The sequence below is a fragment of the Lithobates pipiens genome, unplaced genomic scaffold (assembly GCF_037356315.1).
Source record: "Lithobates pipiens isolate NorthernLeopardFrog02 unplaced genomic scaffold, aLitPip1_a1.2 Scaffold_16, whole genome shotgun sequence".
Classification (NCBI taxonomy): domain Eukaryota; kingdom Metazoa; phylum Chordata; class Amphibia; order Anura; family Ranidae; genus Lithobates; species Lithobates pipiens.
In genome coordinates, this window is record NW_027507748.1 from 214,102,739 (window position 1) to 214,119,891 (window position 17,153).

General features: G+C 40.2%; 1 protein-coding gene across 1 annotated transcript in view; it reads right to left on the reverse strand.

The window, feature by feature from the left end:
- Positions 1 to 1,525: 1,525 nt before the first annotated feature.
- GMEB1 (glucocorticoid modulatory element binding protein 1) overlaps positions 1,526 to 17,153 on the reverse strand; it is a 28,669-nt gene continuing 13,041 nt past the window's right edge. The window contains 12 exon segments of the mRNA XM_077480993.1: positions 1,526 to 2,338; positions 5,820 to 5,939; positions 8,702 to 8,839; positions 10,195 to 10,326; positions 12,500 to 12,533; positions 12,536 to 12,610; positions 12,612 to 12,654; positions 13,209 to 13,312; positions 13,885 to 13,953; positions 13,955 to 14,010; positions 14,095 to 14,131; positions 14,133 to 14,196. Coding sequence (XP_077337119.1) covers positions 1,815 to 2,338; positions 5,820 to 5,939; positions 8,702 to 8,839; positions 10,195 to 10,326; positions 12,500 to 12,533; positions 12,536 to 12,610; positions 12,612 to 12,654; positions 13,209 to 13,312; positions 13,885 to 13,953; positions 13,955 to 14,010; positions 14,095 to 14,131; positions 14,133 to 14,196 — 1,396 coding nt within the window. The 3' untranslated portion in view covers positions 1,526 to 1,814.

Sequence of the window (17,153 nt, forward strand, 5' to 3'; positions counted from 1 at the left end):
TGGTTTTAGATTTGCTAGGGTTGAATCCCAGGATTTCTTTAAGAGGGAGTTATCCCTCTTGTCCATGGCATCTTTTAAGATGCCCATGTCCTCAAACACTAGGTCTGTGTTCCTAGAAACTTGAGAGAACGCTGCGTCAAGCTTAGGTTTTTTGTTCCAGACCTGAGAGCTATCCTCTTCAAAAGGAAACCTGCGTTTGAGGGATCTGGAAAAGAAAGGAGCCCTCTCTGGGTCCTTCCATTGCCGTTTGATAGTTTGCGAAAGAAACGTATGCACCGGAAACACGCTGCGTTTCACCTCGGCCATGCCCTGAAACATCCCATCGTGAAACAACTGGGCCTTATCCTCTGATGTTTAGCGTTGTGTGGATAGTCTTTAAAAAGATCACCCACCTCTTCTAAGGATAGCATGTACTGAGAAGAAGATTCTTTTATTTCCTCTGTTTCTTCCTCAGACCCTGAGGACACACTACACCCCTCATCCTCTGCGTCACTGCCCCCTCTGGATACTGAAGCAGAGGAATGAGAATGGGGTACATTACTACTACTTCTAAGGTGTCCGCCAAGTCCTTCCTAAAGGAAGATAACAGTTCTCCTTGCTGTGACCCAGGCGCAGCAGGAGTGGTTTCTTCCTTAACCAAATCACTTATGCAGGATTTGCACAGGACTTTAGTCTAGGAATCGAAGTACATTTTTACATGATGGACATTTTCTTTTGCAAGGGGGAGAGACATGTTTCGTTTTTTCTTGCACTCTCTGAAATACACCAAAAGACCATTTCTCAGTCTAATACACAACCATTAACAGAGATATAACATGCTGACCAAAAAAAAGAAGAAGCAAAAAAGACTAACACTTTAGCCCTGCTTTGCAGCCAGTGAATCCCCCCACAGACTCACAACATAGGATACATTCTTCCTGACAATTAACACACAGGAAAAAGGAATGTAACAGGTTCCCAGACAATATCAAGGAAGGGAGACATTTCATAAAGCCCATAGAGTAAAGCTAGAGACCACTGTCCCTGCTTAACTGGGCCTGGCTGACGGGTGTGGCTCCTGCCCCTGCCACTTGAACCTTCTCCATGTCTGAGGTTATCCAGCTCTCCCCACCGGGAGAAAGCGCAGCACCCCCTGGTTCCCTGCAGCGCTTCCACCATGGCCGGAGGAAACACTACGACTGAGGCCATGGTGGAAGAGACCAGTCTTTAAAGGAAAATCTGCAGTGTTTCCTGGGAAAATGGGTGGAGCTGCACTCTCCAGGTGCTGTCCTGAAAGACGAAGGGAGAAAAGGGCCTCGGTGCATCCCTACTGGTAATGTATGCAACTGATCGGGGCATGAATTTTCTTCCTATGCAGAGGTAGCGTTATAATGTATGCTGTAAATCCTGTACACCTTTCAGGAGGAATTACACATATTTAAACTGCAAAATAGCCCAATTAAAATTTTTAAAAGGCCTATACATTTTAAAACTACTTCAACATCAGTTTTACAGCTTTGCGTAAATGTTTAGAATTACAAACAGGTTATAGTAATATATTTATTTATTTTAATAAAAAAATTAGTTTAACATTTTAGTCTTTTACACTCTATGTACAACACAAACACAAAGGCTGCAAGAATATATATATAAGTCTCAGGTAAGGTCCATTTTGGAGCAGATGAAGGCTCCACTTCAAAACTAAACATTTTTTATTTATTTTTTTAAATCACCGAATCTACATACCCTCAAAAATAAAAATGGCCTAATAACTGTAATAAATTAATGTGTTTTTTTTTTATTGACTTTAAACACTATGGTCTTTACTTTTCCAATTAATCTTCTTCCAGGACCACAATTTCCACATTATGCATTCCATCATGGTGGCCCACTCCCAACACCTTTCCATCACCAAGCTCCATCACTTTGGATCCACCCTCAGGGTCTGGTGCTGGATCTATCTGAATGATTGTTTGTCCCTCTTCACCAACTCCATCCTGCTCAAGTCCTGAATCCATTGCAACAAGCTCCATAGGGCTCATGACCCCAGTTAATTCTCCAGATTCCTGCATTTCTGCTGTTAAAACAGTAAGAGCATCCCCCTCTCCAGTCTTGCCCAACACTGTAGCATAACGCAAGCCACCTAGAGAGAACTGCTGTCCAACAGGTGCCAAGGTGAGGGGAGATAGTACAGTGTACTGAGGCTGAGAAGTGTTTAAAGTGCCAGCAGAAGCTGGACGCTGAAGTCGTGGCCTCTTTGGTGGCTTGGGGGTGTTCACTGGCATCAACACAACATTCTGAAGAATAGGAGAGTGGTTTCCATCCTGCTTCCTTTGCTCTTCCAGCTGCCGTTCAAGATCTGTTGAAAAATAAACAAAACTTTATAAACTGGGAAACACAATACAGATTAAACAACGCAAAGTCCTCATAAAAAGGACTTGCTTCTCCTTTAAAGGGATACCAAACCCACAACTGTAAAATCAGTCTGTATATGCAGTAAACCATTCTCATTACACTCACTGTGGAACCTGCATTGTATTAAAAGGTTGTTGATCCTGTTTTTTTTTTGTTTTTTTTTCTCTAGTAATTTCTTTTCGATTTAAACAAAACATACAACATTCCCATACAAAATTAAGCAAGAATAAAAATTCCATAAAACCCTTTTACACCCTTCCATTCCCTACCTTCATCCCTCCTTCCCACTCACACAGACATTCTCCTTGTACCTAGCTAGCAACCCTTCCACTTAGATGTAAATACCTTTATTCATTTTCTCGCACCACAACTTCCAAATCTTATCAAATTTATTTATACCTCCCTGTCTTATATATGCTACCCTTTCCTTGAGGACTACCCCATTCATATTCTGCACCCACTCCCCGCTGCTAGGGGGTATAGAGGACTGTCATTTCTGGGCTATAAGTTTCCTAGCTTGGAAAAGGCACCTTAATTTTGTTAGTTTGGTGTCTTTGGGTTCACTACCTCCATCTATCCATCCCAATACGCACCCCAAGGGTTCCATATCTATTGCCATCTCAAATACCTGAGTTATTATTTCCACTACCTTCCTCCAGTAGTGATGTAATTTGAGGCATCTCCAGAACATATGTATCATGTCCCCCTCTGTCCTTCCACATCTAGGGCAAGAAGCATCCTGCCTTCGACCAAACAAAAAGTCTCTTGGGAGTGTAATATGCTCTATACAATAAGAATAGATGAGAAAGCTTTTGGGATGAAGAGAGGGATACCCAAGGTGCCAACTCAAGAATCCTCTCCCATTGGGCTTCTGAGATACTTCCCATGTCTATTTCCCATTTCTTTCTGTACAATTGCTCCTGTGTTCTTACCCGAGCCTTGTTATATAGACTTGCGTATGTTTTGGATACTAACCCTTTCCCCGATTTCGCTTGCAATATTTCCTGGATTACTGGTATCTCGCACCAGTTTATTGCAACAACCCCGAACTCTTTTTCCAAAGAGTGTCTAACCTGCAGGTATCTAAAAAAAGACTTTCGGAATTGCAAAATGGTCCCTTAATTCCTGAAATGATTTCAGATTACCATTCTGGTAAATCTGATGAATAAACTTTATACCTCTTCTTTCCCATTCCGTTATTTGTCCTATTTTTTGTATCTCGCCCAAATTGTTATTGGCCCATAAGGGGGAATATTCAGTAAACCCCCTGTACCCCAGTAATCCTTTAGTTGTTTCACACACCTTTATCATCAAACCTAGTGTAGGAATGCCTCACAGAGATTCCTGACTCCAGTGCCTCTACCAGCGTCCTACCAAGAAATTGTTCAAGTAGGATCCTGTCTTTTACTGTCCCCACTGTCTGCACAGTTTACAGGTTTGGTGTGTATTGGTAGAGGTTTTTTTTTTTTTGGGAGGGTGCATGTAGTCAGCACAGGGCCAATCAGCACTATTCAGACAGGTTTAGGGACCATACAGCCTCACAGGACAGCCAAAAGAATGAAAACTCCTACAAGCTCTAACCAGACACCGATGAGAGACTGCTAAATACCTTTTCTCCTCAGCAGTATATAACAGTTTATTTACTAAAATAATTGCATTTCCATGTCCTGTGGAAGACCAGATATAGTGAATGCCGGGTCCTGGGTTTAGTAAAACTTGAGTCAGCAGATTTTAATCCTCCGATTGCTGGGAGCAACAGATTTTCTTTCAGCATGTAGGCTTAAAACGTGTTGCCACATTCAATGACAGAAAAAAAAAAAAATAAAAAAAACCACACAACTTACAGCTCCTGTCAGAGACACTACTAACCATGCAAGGTTAGTCCAGCGATCTCCCCACTGAGCTGCTGTGTTCTGACAGGGGAATGGTCTCCCGCCGGAACACTCCAATCATAGCGCTCTGCCTTTGGCTGAGAGCGCTGATCGGGAGTCGATCGGCTGGCTTCTGTCAGACAGACCAACATGTTTCTTTGTGCCTTCTGCCATCATGTCAAGTCTTGACAGGATCTAATTTCTATGAGAAGTACACGTCAACTCATTTTGTAATGTGGACCAGCAGCAAAGTGAAATACTGGTATGTTGCCCGCTTCAGGGGTTAGGGCGCGCTAGCGTGTCCCCCCCCCCCCCCCGCCAGATCCTGCTGTGGTGGTACACAGCCAGAGTCTGTCAGCAAGTCCCGGCCAATGATTGGCTGTGTCCAATCTCAGCCCAGAGAACCATGTTAAACACAGGACACTGTACATAAGGAACAAATCGCTCCATTTCTTTTCTTAAACAAAAGATCTTTAGTAAAGTCAGCACGAATTACACATTCTTAGGCACATAGTAAACGCCTTCCCAGACAGTGAGCATGTATGGCAAATTGGCGCATTTTAGCAGTTCCATAATAAGTCGCTGATCACCACCATTAGTAGTATAAAAATAAATAAAAATTCCTATATAGAGTGTGTGTGTGTGTGAGTGTGAGTGAGTGTGTGTGAGTGTGTGTGAGTGTGTTTGTGTGAGAGAGAGTGAGAGAGAGTGAGAGAGAGTGAGAGAGAGTGAGAGAGAGTGAGAGAGAGTGAGAGAGAGTGAGAGAGAGTGAGAGAGAGTGAGAGAGAGTGAGGGAGAGTGAGAGAGAGTGAGAGAGAGTGAGAGAGAGTGAGAGAGAGTGAGAGAGAGTGAGAGAGAGTGAGAGAGTGAGAGAGAGAGTGAGAGAGTGAGAGAGAGAGTGAGAGAGTGAGAGAGAGAGAGATATTCACACACCATAGTTTGTAGATGCTATAACTTTTTTTTACCAAAAGGCATGTAGCAGAATACATTTTGGCCAAAATTCCAAAATTTATGATGAAATTTACTGGATATGTTTTATAGCAAAAAGTAAAATAATTTTTTTCAAAATGTATGGTCTTTTTTTGTTTACAATATGCATCGCATACTAGCACATTAAGTGAACGTTACCTGAAAACAAAGCCTTGCAGGAGACAGCTTCCATCTTCACCCGTCATGCTTCTGGGTTCGTCGGAGCCGTGATGACGCCACTCCCACATGCCGCTGGTAACGGCACAGGTGGCCGTTCCTTCAGACCGCATGCGCCAGTGATGTCACTGGCTGCATGTACAGTAAATGTCTCCTAAACAGTGCACGTTTGATAGATATGTACACTACCTATAGGTAAGCCTCATTGGTTCACCAATTGGTAAAATGCAAAGATGGAAGTTAACTTCCTCTTGAAGGGGGTAAAACCTGCCAGAGCTCAAGTGGATAACGAAAGTGTAGCTCTGTGGCTCTAAGGGGATTAGGACTTATAAACCTCTTAAAAAAAAAAAAAAAAAAAAAACACACAGACTAAATAATGATATGCAGTTGAAAGAACTTTTACCTCACCTGCCAGTGTATACTGATACTGTTCATTCTGGTCTGTTTGACTTCTTTTTTGTTCCAGAACTTTTTTCACTGTATCCAGGAGACCAAACGTATGAGAAATGTTACTGAGTACTGTGACATCTAAAAAAATGAAAAAAAAAAAAAAGTGAGACTATTAAAGCCCAACTCCAGGTAAAAGTTTTAGTGGTTGGGTCAGAGATTATAACCGTTTAGGTTTATAGTATTGTAAATATCCCTATTGAGAAATTTTCACCAAGTACAAAGAGGGTCTATTTTTTTTTTTTATAACATGGAAAAACACCTGTATGAAGCTAGTCCTTGTGTAAAACAATTGTGACTCATTGGGTGAAACAAGAGAAGATGTGTTCCTGAACTACCTTGCATTTAGGAGTTTGTTTATCTATGGGGTTTCTGAGAGGCCAAAAGATAGTGGATAGAGGGGGAAAAAAAAAAAGAGAAAAGAAAGAAGAAGGTGGCTAACAAACTTTAGGTCTACTGTATGTACTATTATTAATAAAAGGTCCAGCAGTCATCAGCCATGCTCAGCAAAGCCTCTTTAGACAGTACAACTTGGAAGATAGAGACAGACAAAGACGATCACTGCCATGCACCACCGATCCCAGCAGCCAGAACAGTGGGGACGGGTGGATTTGATATGTACACTGCAAGAGCTGTTCAATGACAGTGACTGATCAGCAGCATACTCTCAGTGGCGAGAGAAGTAGGGTGAAGTCCTAATGAAAGGCGAGACTGTATAATTTACTAACAGAGTAAGAAAATTTCACTAGGAGGAAATACAAGACAAAAAATAAAAGGTTTTTATTTTCTTCCAGCAGTGCACTAGGTTAGTATTTGCAACTCTATACCCCTCCAAAATATTCTGTTGGGCCTTATCTGTAAACGGTGTAGTCAAATATAGCAGATTTATGCCATGCTAGGTTCCCTAGTTTAGCATTTGAGAGGTGGGCGAAATTCCTGAAGAATAAATGGGAAGAAGCATTGGAATCCGTACGCTTCCCTGAATGTCACCCGACTGTCTCAATTATATTTCATGTTGAGATACCCCACTTAAATTACATAACATGGGCCTACACTCGGATCCTATATGTGCTCGATGAGGCAGAGAAAGGCGAGACCTTATCCACTTTGGCGGTGTCCAAAGCTGCATCACTACTGAAAACTTGTTGCCACGGTTAACAATGCTTTTCAGATCACTATCCCAACAGACCCTAAACACTGTATACTGCGTATCCTAGAGAAGGCGATGAAAGATGTGTACATTAAAGCAGTGTTTTTCTTATTCCAGGCACGTAGGCCATTACTGCTCCATTGGACCTCACAGAATTCTCCTACACCACAGAAGTGGCCTGAGCTTATGGGTAAGACCTTGTGCTAGGGGAAAAAAAAAAAAAAAAAGCATCAGGGTAACCCACATAAAATGCCAGACACAGAAAGCTGGGTGCCTACACTCCAGGTCTGGCTCTAGTGGATCTGATAATGGATAGATTATTACTCTAGAGATGTTTTTGGTCTATAGGAGAAGGGAAGGGGGTGCCCCCTGTATGTCTTATATGATCTTGTTCTGATGGAAATGTGAGTGCAGTTCCTTGCCTATACTATAAAATAAAAATATAGCAATTACAAAAGAAGGCTTGTACAGCGAAACAGTAAGCTCATCTGGGAGCTTGGACCAAGAAAATTACTTCCTTGGGGAGAGATACTACCTTAGGAGAAACCCTAAAATATTTTCCCTAACTTTATTAATCCAACAATACTTTGCGCTCCAGTCAATGAAAAGTATTGTCAGAGCTGCCCTTAAAGCAATATTAAAAATCGATAATCAAAAAATGTGATATATTGCAGCTTACCAGTCCTTAGATGTGGTGGCTGCATTTGTTTTCTTTAAGGCTTTTAATCGGTTTTCACCTGGCCAGTAACAGCTCCTTCATTAAGCGTGCCACCACCCTGGATGAAGGGGCAAAGTTACCCCTTTGGACAGCAGCATTGTCAGTCTGGGAGAGGGGAGTTTTATATGGACTAGCCGATTTAGTTACACTAATTGAAGCCAAACTCCAGCATGAACTGCAGTTACAGAAACATTTTTTTTCTTTTGGGATAAAGGTTTTACATGAATAAATAAAAGCTAGTCATTGTAAGCACCCATCAGTGACTGTCTCACTATAATTGCTACATTTGAAGGAGAGTTTGTTCTGTTAAACAGATTTACTAGCCATATCACCAGGTGAAAAAGGGAAAGAAAAAAAATTAAAAACCCCACACAAGTGCAGCCACCGCATCTAAGAACTAGTAAGATGCAATATAATAAAATGTTTGCTTTTAGGTTTTTACACACCCTTAAGTGCAGTAACCCTAGCAACCAATCAAACCCAATGTTTGACTTCAGCGGTGTCAATTCTGAACAGCTTCTATTCTTGAAAGAGTGAGTGTGTACCCCCTGCCCGGGATCCTATACCCTTCCCGCTCCTTTTAATTTCCCTTTCCTCATTCCTTTTGAGTTCACGAAACAAGGCCCATGTGTGGTTACTTTGTTCTCTGAATAGTATGCAGACTGTACAAAGTAGGGATAGAACATCAGTTTGTTATGCCACCCTTTATCATATGCTACTGCATATTTCTGTTACTCTAAATGATTTTTTTTTTTTTTTTATTGAAAAAAACTGTACAAAATCAATAGCAAAAAAACAAAAACAAAAAAAGAAAAACTATTTCTACACCTGTGATCCATGCCTGTTCTGTCCTACTCAGCATCAATGGATTCTATCAAGAATTTTATTTTAAAAGTGATTAAATGAGCTGCTGAAATTGCTTAACTACTGAGGATTTATCACCACTTTACTCAACCAAAATAAGAGATGAATAACCTGAGGTCTGCAAAGGTGTTTGGTCACTTCGTTGCTCGACACCACTCAAGAGATCTTCAATTTCATTCTGGACCTTGCTGATAACTTCATCCATGAGTCCCACATCAGAGATTCCCTTCCAGAAAAGCAGAGTCTCTTCTATTAAAAAAAATAAACAAAAAATAAAAAACCCACATACATTAAAGCAGCACGGTAGCTCCTTATACATTGTTGCTCTGGTCTCCAAGTACAGCTGCAGCTTTTATAGTCACTCTTGCATGGTACACCTTAAAAAAAAAATATTAACTTACCAGGACATAGACATTCTAGTATTAACTAATTTTTAACAATTTGTGAGTGAACTTTAAAAACAAGTCCTTGTTGACCTTTGTGGTTGCAGGCACTGTTGACCAGTTCATCCTTACATTTTACAGTAAATGCAAAACAGGTGACGGGGGAGCAGCTCATCCTCCTTCCAACAGTGACAAAGGAGCCTTCCAATTTGTAATTTAAAAAACACAAATATTGTTCTATGGTGGGAAAGGACAGTATGAACCAAGCTACTGAGAGAAAGTGCTTTTACTGTAAACTTTGAGGATAAATTGCTCAAATTAGTTAGGGTTTTCTCTACCCACTGCTCTGAAATACCTTCTTCCTTGCCCTCCAGAACCTAGCATCTAAGGGGTCTACACTGAACAATGTTAAATACTTATATACAAGTTTGTAGCATCATCTGTCTCCAAACTTTTTCACTGTCAACAGCAGAACAAAAGTAGCTTGAAGCAGCTCAGAAGGCACTTCATGAAAAACTCCAGGAATGGCAGAACTTTTCAGAATATGCCAGCTAGCAAGGGGTTAAGTCTAACAAGGTGTAAGCCATCTCCCGGACATCTCTTCTATTTACATTTTTACTGGAGGGACAGGAGTACAGCTGTTGCTATACTTCTTGCACACCAAACGCCGGCCTTCCATTGTTCCATAATGAGTTGTTTGTAGACACTGTTCTTGTCCGGCTCCTTTTGAAAAATGCATACATGGGTAATATTGGCACTGCCAAGTGTTATCTCCTGGCACGGAACATCATATTGTTTTTTATGTCCAGCTCCTTTTGCCCAATCACAGCCTTTTTGGGCTTAACCCACTTATAAACCAGCATATTTTAAAGTGCTTCCTAGCATGTAATTCCTAGCATTCTGCATTAAATGCAAGTGAATTCACTTAAAAAACATGTTGCACAAACACTAACCCAGGTAACTGCAGATACCACAAGGATCCTGAACCTCTGCAATATTGTTATTTTTTAGCCTAAACCACAATCCGTTTCATTTAGCATGCAAAGGTTAGCAGAGGTATAGAGATAAGTGACAGTGTGAAGCTAATGGTTTGGCATAGGTGATCTGTAAAGGACACCAGTGCACACAGAAATTCCAATTTGTTTTTGGTGGCAAAAGCTCCAAGTTTTATTGTACAATGTAGAGCTCCTGGGCAGCTGTATGGTTTCCGCCTTCCCTTACCCGATATCTCTTCTCCATCTTTCCTGCTTTGGTCATCTCTGTTTACTTGCAGTGTGGCAGTAAGTCCAGAACTCCACTCTGTACTGCCATCCTCAATGGTCTCCTCAGACAAAGTAACAGAAGAAAGACTGCCTAGCAAGGGAAAAAGAAAATATAACTCTGGATGGTCATGCACTTGATGTTTATAATGATTTCAACAACAATACTGATGTTTGAAAAACCATATGCAGGACAACTTGTGATGAATACAAAAAAAATAAAAACGTGCTAGTGGGTACAAACGAGTGTTGTGGAACTAGACATAAACGCTGCTATAGGTCTCTTATAAGCAGCTAACTTTATAGCCAAAAGCAGGCAAAAAAAAAAATGCAACTTTCACAAGAGCAGGGAATAAATTAATCCTACAAATGTTTACTGTAAGACTGGGTTGACACTGCTGCGGCTACGAGAACCGGATGCGATTCGCACCGCAGTGCAAATCACATCCGATCTCTGTGCGATGCGAGTTCAGCCATACAGATAGTATGGCTGAATTCGCATCACACCCGCCCCAAACTCGCACAGGACTTTTTTTTTTGATCCGCAGCAGAATCGGATCGCATGGGTGTTCACACCATGCGATCCGATTCCTGTCCGAGTTTGCAGATCGCACTGCGATATGCGAACTGATCTGGGGGTGTCATTAACGTTTCACTGACACTCCCAGCAGTTCGCATAGGGCAGTGTGAACTGCCGCCAGGAGGCATGCGATGCCGGAACCCGCCGCGGATTTGCGGCGTTCCCGCATCGCTGCAATGTGAACCTAGCCTAACAGAGAAAGACCCAATCAAATTATCGAACTGCATAGCTTACTATACCTTTAAAAAAAAAAAAAAAAACAGTGGGCAAAAAAAAAACCTTAAAAATATTTCCTATGGAGACTAGGGTATGCTTCCCAGAAGAGTCATTCGGAACTCTTCACCAGGCAGGTGACCTACCACACTCTGAAAACTTTGGGGAAGATGAACCCAGCTGGCTCAGCACCAGTGTTCGTTTTGACATCAAATTTTGATTCTGTTTTAGTGATAGTCTTGACTAAAATGCTGTTTTAGTTGCATTTTAGTCATCTGAATGGTTTTGGTCATATTTTAGTCAACTAAAATCAAATGGGTTTTGTTAAATTGTAATGCACAATTTAACCATTTCTCTAGAATTTCTGAACTCATATTATGGAGTAAAAATCTAAACAATTTATGTTATTAAGGTTTGAACATGCACTACACAGATTTAGCTGTTTGGTTATATAACCAGTGTTATTTTTTTTATGTCAAGCTTCGACTTGGTCATAGCCTTTTTGAATAAAATGCAGTTTTAGTCATATTTCAGACATCTGAATTGTTTTCGTTGGATTTTAGTCCACTGAGAAAACATTTTGTTGATTAAATTACCATATTTATCGGCGTATAACATGCACCCCAAGTTTAGGAGGCAATTTAAAAGGGAAAAAAATAAAAAATAAAAATAAAACTTTTAGGAGGGAAGTTTAAAGGAACAAAAACCTTACATTTGCCCATCAATGCAGCCTTGCCAGTCATTTGCAGCCTCGTTAGTGCGTTTAAAAATGGTCCCGCCGAGATACAGAGCAGATGTCCTGTGTATCTCGGTGGCGCTCGGTAGTTCTCTGCGGCCTTGGGTATTTTCGGCCGCACTCGGCTTTCTGAAAGCTGCCGAGAACGGCCAAAGATAGCCGAGAACGGCCAAAAATAGCCGAGAATACCCAGATGCGGATAGAAACAAGGGGGGGGGGGGGGAATCGGCGTATAACACGCACCCCGATTTCCCCCTGATTTAGGGCAGAAATGTGCATGTTATATGCCGATAAATGCGGTAACTGCTCCACAGCATGCCATGTGTCTTATCTGTACATGACACAGAATGTAGAGGAAGCTGGATGCTGCTTCCCCACAGAGTGCATAGGGTCATCTGATCATTATAAATTAAAAAAAATGTCCTAAGAAGGGAAGTCATTAATGAATACTTCGAGGTTTGGTCACTATAAAGGTTTAGAGCGTGTAAGGGGGAAGACTATGTGTGCCTGCTATGGACAGAAAGGAAGTAGAAAGCCTGTAGGTACGACTATTGTTTGGAGGGGGGGGGGGGAGCATGTCCATACTGCATATGGCTCATCAAAGCAAGATAGCCATCGCCTAGATTTCAGAAAGAGTTCCACAGACCTGCCTTATTGCAATTACGAAGGCCATCAGGAATCAATAAGGTCCTTTAAAACTATACCTCAGATATTTAAGTGAAAAAATAAATCCATAACCTTCTGAAGTTGGGGTCTGTAACCACACTAGTTTGTCCCTGGAACAGGAGCACGAGCACTGCTGATCAGAAGGTCAAACTTTGTACTTCTGCAAGTGTTCGTGCAAAGTTTTATCATGCTGATAAAAGTCAATTTGCCCTGAATCCATCATTTTTCTGCAGAAAAGAAAAAAAAAATTATTGATAAATGTCACTGTTTGTGATAAAAGTACATTGGCACTTTCTGTGCTCCGCATATATTTCTTACAGAAACATAATTAACTCTGGTGGTATACAAAAGGCAATACATACACCAGACTCATGAAAACATAGTTTGTATGGCAACATAAGGTTTCCAAAGCCTTTGTTTCGGTGGGGATCATTTAAAGCAAACTTATCATAAGAGAAACAAATTCTGCCTCTCCTGAAAAATGTTGGCTAGCAGTCATTGCCATCTGTTCAAAATGACTATCCCTGGATCAAATACACAAAAGAAAAAAAAAAAGGAAGGAGAGAGATAGATTCTCTCGCCTGGTTCAGAGAAGTTTTGAGACGAAAGCTAAAAACAGCTAGGTAACTAGCGTCTTCAGGGTTAGCAGAAGGTTACCCCCAGAATTTTCTCTTTAGAAGTTTAATTCAAGAAGGAAAAGATTTCCACATACTTCAGAGTTTAATGGTTGCAAAGGACAATGATGCAGCCATTTTGCAAAGGAATGTTCAGAGGTGCCCACCTTAGCATGACTCCCTCTAGGCGGATGGCTCGCTTCCAATCTTTCAGAGTTGATTTTCCAGCCAAATGTACAAAGTGTTTTGGACTAATCATCTGTTCATTAAACTGCAGTGAGACAGTGCAGGTGAATAACACATGTAAGTACTGAAAGAAAGAGAGAGAGGAAAGAAAGAAAGAGAGAGAAGAGAAAGAAAGAGAGAGAGAGAAGAGAAAGAAAGAGAGAGAGAGAAGAGAAAGAAAGAGAGAGAGAGAGAGAAAGAAAGAGAGAGAGAGAGAAGAAAGAGAGAGAGAGAGAGAAAGAGAGAGAGAGAGAGAGAAAGAAAGAGAGAGAGAGAAAGAAGAGAGAGAGAGAGAGAAAGAAAGAGAGAGAGAGAAAGAAAGAGAGAGAGAGAAAGAAAGAAGAGAGAGAGAGAAGAAAGAGAGAGAGGGAGAGAGGGAAAGAAAGAGAGAGAGAGAGAAAGAAGAGAGAGAAGAGAGAAAGAAAGAGAGAGAGAGAGAGAAAGAGAGAGAGAGAGAAGAAAGAGAGAGAGAGAGAAAAAAGAGAGAGAAAAAGAGAGAGAAAGAAAAAGAGAGAGAAAGAAAAAGAGAAAGAAAGAGAGAGAAAGAAAGAGAGAAAGAAAGAGAGAGAAAGAAAGAGAGAGAAAGAAAAGAGAGAAAGAAAGACCTTATCCAATTACCTTGACACATTTGACATTGATTCCAGGACAAACAAACTTCTTCCACAGTAAAACAGCCTTGCTGTCCCCCACAGGTGATGGGATATGCAATGTCAATGTCCTCACCCAGTTCCACTGTATCACCATCTACAAGGAAAGGGAGTTAGTTTATTAACAGCAGTAAAGATAATTTCTCAGAAAGGTAAGTACAGCAAAAGTTTGTCCACTAACCTAAGGTATCACCCATCTTTAGAGTGTGAGTCTCAAGAGGACACAACAGCTGCATTGGTATCCGACATCTCCTCGTACATTCTGTATGGCCAGAACATCATACTGTTAGAGCCATAGATATATAATAAGCAAACAGATAAAATATGAGAATCAATGACAATACTTTAATGGGGAAAAACACACAGGCTGAGCTTGCTGGCCTCCAATTCTGCAAAGCCTTTTCTTTCATTGACTCAATAACTTCATTAATACCCTCTACATGATCAGAAAATTATACGAAAAAATACCTCTTTTGAAGCGTTTGTATGATAATCTGATTGTCTAAACGATAAAATAAATAAAAAAAATAAATAAATTAAAATTAAACGATTTTGATTTAAAACTGATTTTTTGGGGGATTTTTAGCAAATGTATTTTAATAAAATGCTTTTTAGAGTAAAAATCCTGATAGTTTATTTAATATATTAATAATTTTGTTTATTCAACATTAAATGGAGCTTAGTTATGTAGCATGAGGCTGTATATTCGGCAATATTTAAATTTTTGGTAAACTCATTCAATGAATCCAAGTTCTGCAAGCTGAAATAACACGCACTGCATTAAATGCAGTCTCACAGTAACCATAAGAAAACCAAAATTCAGGCATATACTTTTATCCCATTTTGCAAATTTATGTACACCTACAAACTGTATGATTAAATCGGTTCTGCTATCGCTGTTTAACTAAGCCGACAGCTTATTCTAAATAGGAAACCTTCATTTTGTTTTTAAATATTAAAGATTCTAACTACCAGCAAGAATAAGTCCTTACATTTAAAGAGCAAATGTAATTTCAGATCCATCATGGCAGTGCCCGTTAGCAGCCTTTTTACTAGTGATTTAAAATTGACTTTATTTAAATCAATTCCACCCTGCCAGTCTTACAATATTTGTTTAATCAGTACAGTTGTCATTCAAAATTACAATACAAATACATTACATCACTTCCAAATTTTTATTCTGTCATACGAGAATCATAACATTAGTAAACTCTTCATTTTTGATAGGAGACCAGCATGCACAAAATAAAAAATAACCTCATGTGTAGCCAGGCATTACTTTGAGCGACTACCCCAAACAAGTAGGGAAAGGAACTAATTATGTAATTGGGCAGTGAAGGGCCAAAACAGGCACAGCCTCCTAATTTACCAATTTTAAAGACAAGGGTGGGACTTTTAAAGGCACTGAAGAATCACAGCTTATCACATATGAAATAAAAATGACATTTTATCTTAAATTTAAAAAGGTATTAAAAGTTATCACATGAACACGCAACAATGCAGCCACTTCTGCTCTACATTTTTTACCCATTAGAGCTTCCTCAGTCTTAAGAGTACTGCATATAGTTGATAAACAAACATTTATAAACATTACAAGAAAAAAAAAAAAAAAAAAAAAAAAAAAAAAAAACAAACAACCATACCTCATCCACTCCTCCCTGCTTACTCCCGTCACTATACCACACACTTTATGTCCTCAGTACAGGTGGCACTAGCTGGCTCAGGCAGGTGGCACTGATTGGCAGTGCTTGGCACTGGCAGGTGGCACTATTATCACACTGAGCCGAGCGCAACTGTGTGTGAAACTGACAAGTAAAAAAAAGAGGAGAGGAGCTGTAAGAATTGAGTTTATGTCGGGGGTGGGTATCAAACACCAGCCAATAATTGGGCTGCTCAAGAAAAGGTGCAGGGTCATATACACTTTTCGGCCCCACCCAGATCCCATTGGCCTGGTGTTTGATAGCTGCTGGGTCCCGCCCAACCCACCCTGACATCAAGCTCAATTCTGACAGATCCTCTCTCCCTTCTCTCTGTTACGTGTCAGTTTCACACTCTCAGCGGCTCTGGCAAACATCACGCGCCGCGCTGAGAAGGGAGGAGGAACGTCGGTCAGTGTTAAATATTGGCTCAATTTTGATAATCGACCGAGGCAGATTTATCAAAAATGGCCACATATCGGTCGACCTCTAATGGATTACATAAATTTCATCTCTCAAAACTTTCCATATGTCTATATATTGGATTAGGAGAACAGGCCTACCAGATGCTTAAAAACAGAAACTTGATGAGTCAATTGAGTATGAGAGTTCCAATAGAAGCCAAGCTTGTGGGAAGTTATGTGAAATTATGAAATCCATATATTGATATGAAACGTTTGCTTTTCATCTATAGTATCAATTATATGCAGCACAAGTGTAACTCCACTTTTGATTGGGGGGGGGGGGGGGGGGGGGGGGGATTATAAATATATACAAATACATACACACACACCTACCAACAAGCATGAATTTCTGGGGAGTGGTCAGTACACACTGTACAGAACAACTCCAGGTAACCATATTGCAATGCATTCTCAGAAATTACATTCAAATACAATACGATTAGTATCGCAGTTATATGCACGTTATTTCTTAACTAAGACTCCTGAGGAAGCTCTTCTAGGTGAAACATGTAGACCAGAGGTAACTGCACATGTTCATGGGGAAAAAAAAAATGTAATTGAAATTTTACCTTGTGATAAGCTGTGATTATTCAGCACCTTTAAAAGTTCCGCCCTGGTCTTAACAAAAAAAAAAAAAAAAAAAAAGTATGGAAAAGAGGCAAGGACTACACTACCAACCTAGAGTTGCACAATTAAAGAGTGGAAATAGTGATTTTACCCCCCACCTGATTGGTAAAATAGCATTTTCCCGATTTTATGTAAAAAGTGCAGAAAGTTCTCTGCTCACGTCTGACAAAAGTTTTGACATAAAGAGAAACATTGTAAACATTTGGTTCTTAGATCAACTTCAGTCTGTAAGTGATTAACCACTCAAAAGACATAAACTTTTTTCTGACACTTGTTGCTTAGTAAAAAAAATAAAAAAAAATAAAAATCTGTACTTTTTTGCTAGAAAAATTGTTGGAACCCCCAAACAAAGATTTCTTTTAGCAGAGACCCTAGAGAATAAAATGGCGGTTGTTGAAATATTTTATGTCATTCTGTCACATGGCGGCAGGTCGGCACGATCCCGCAAATCA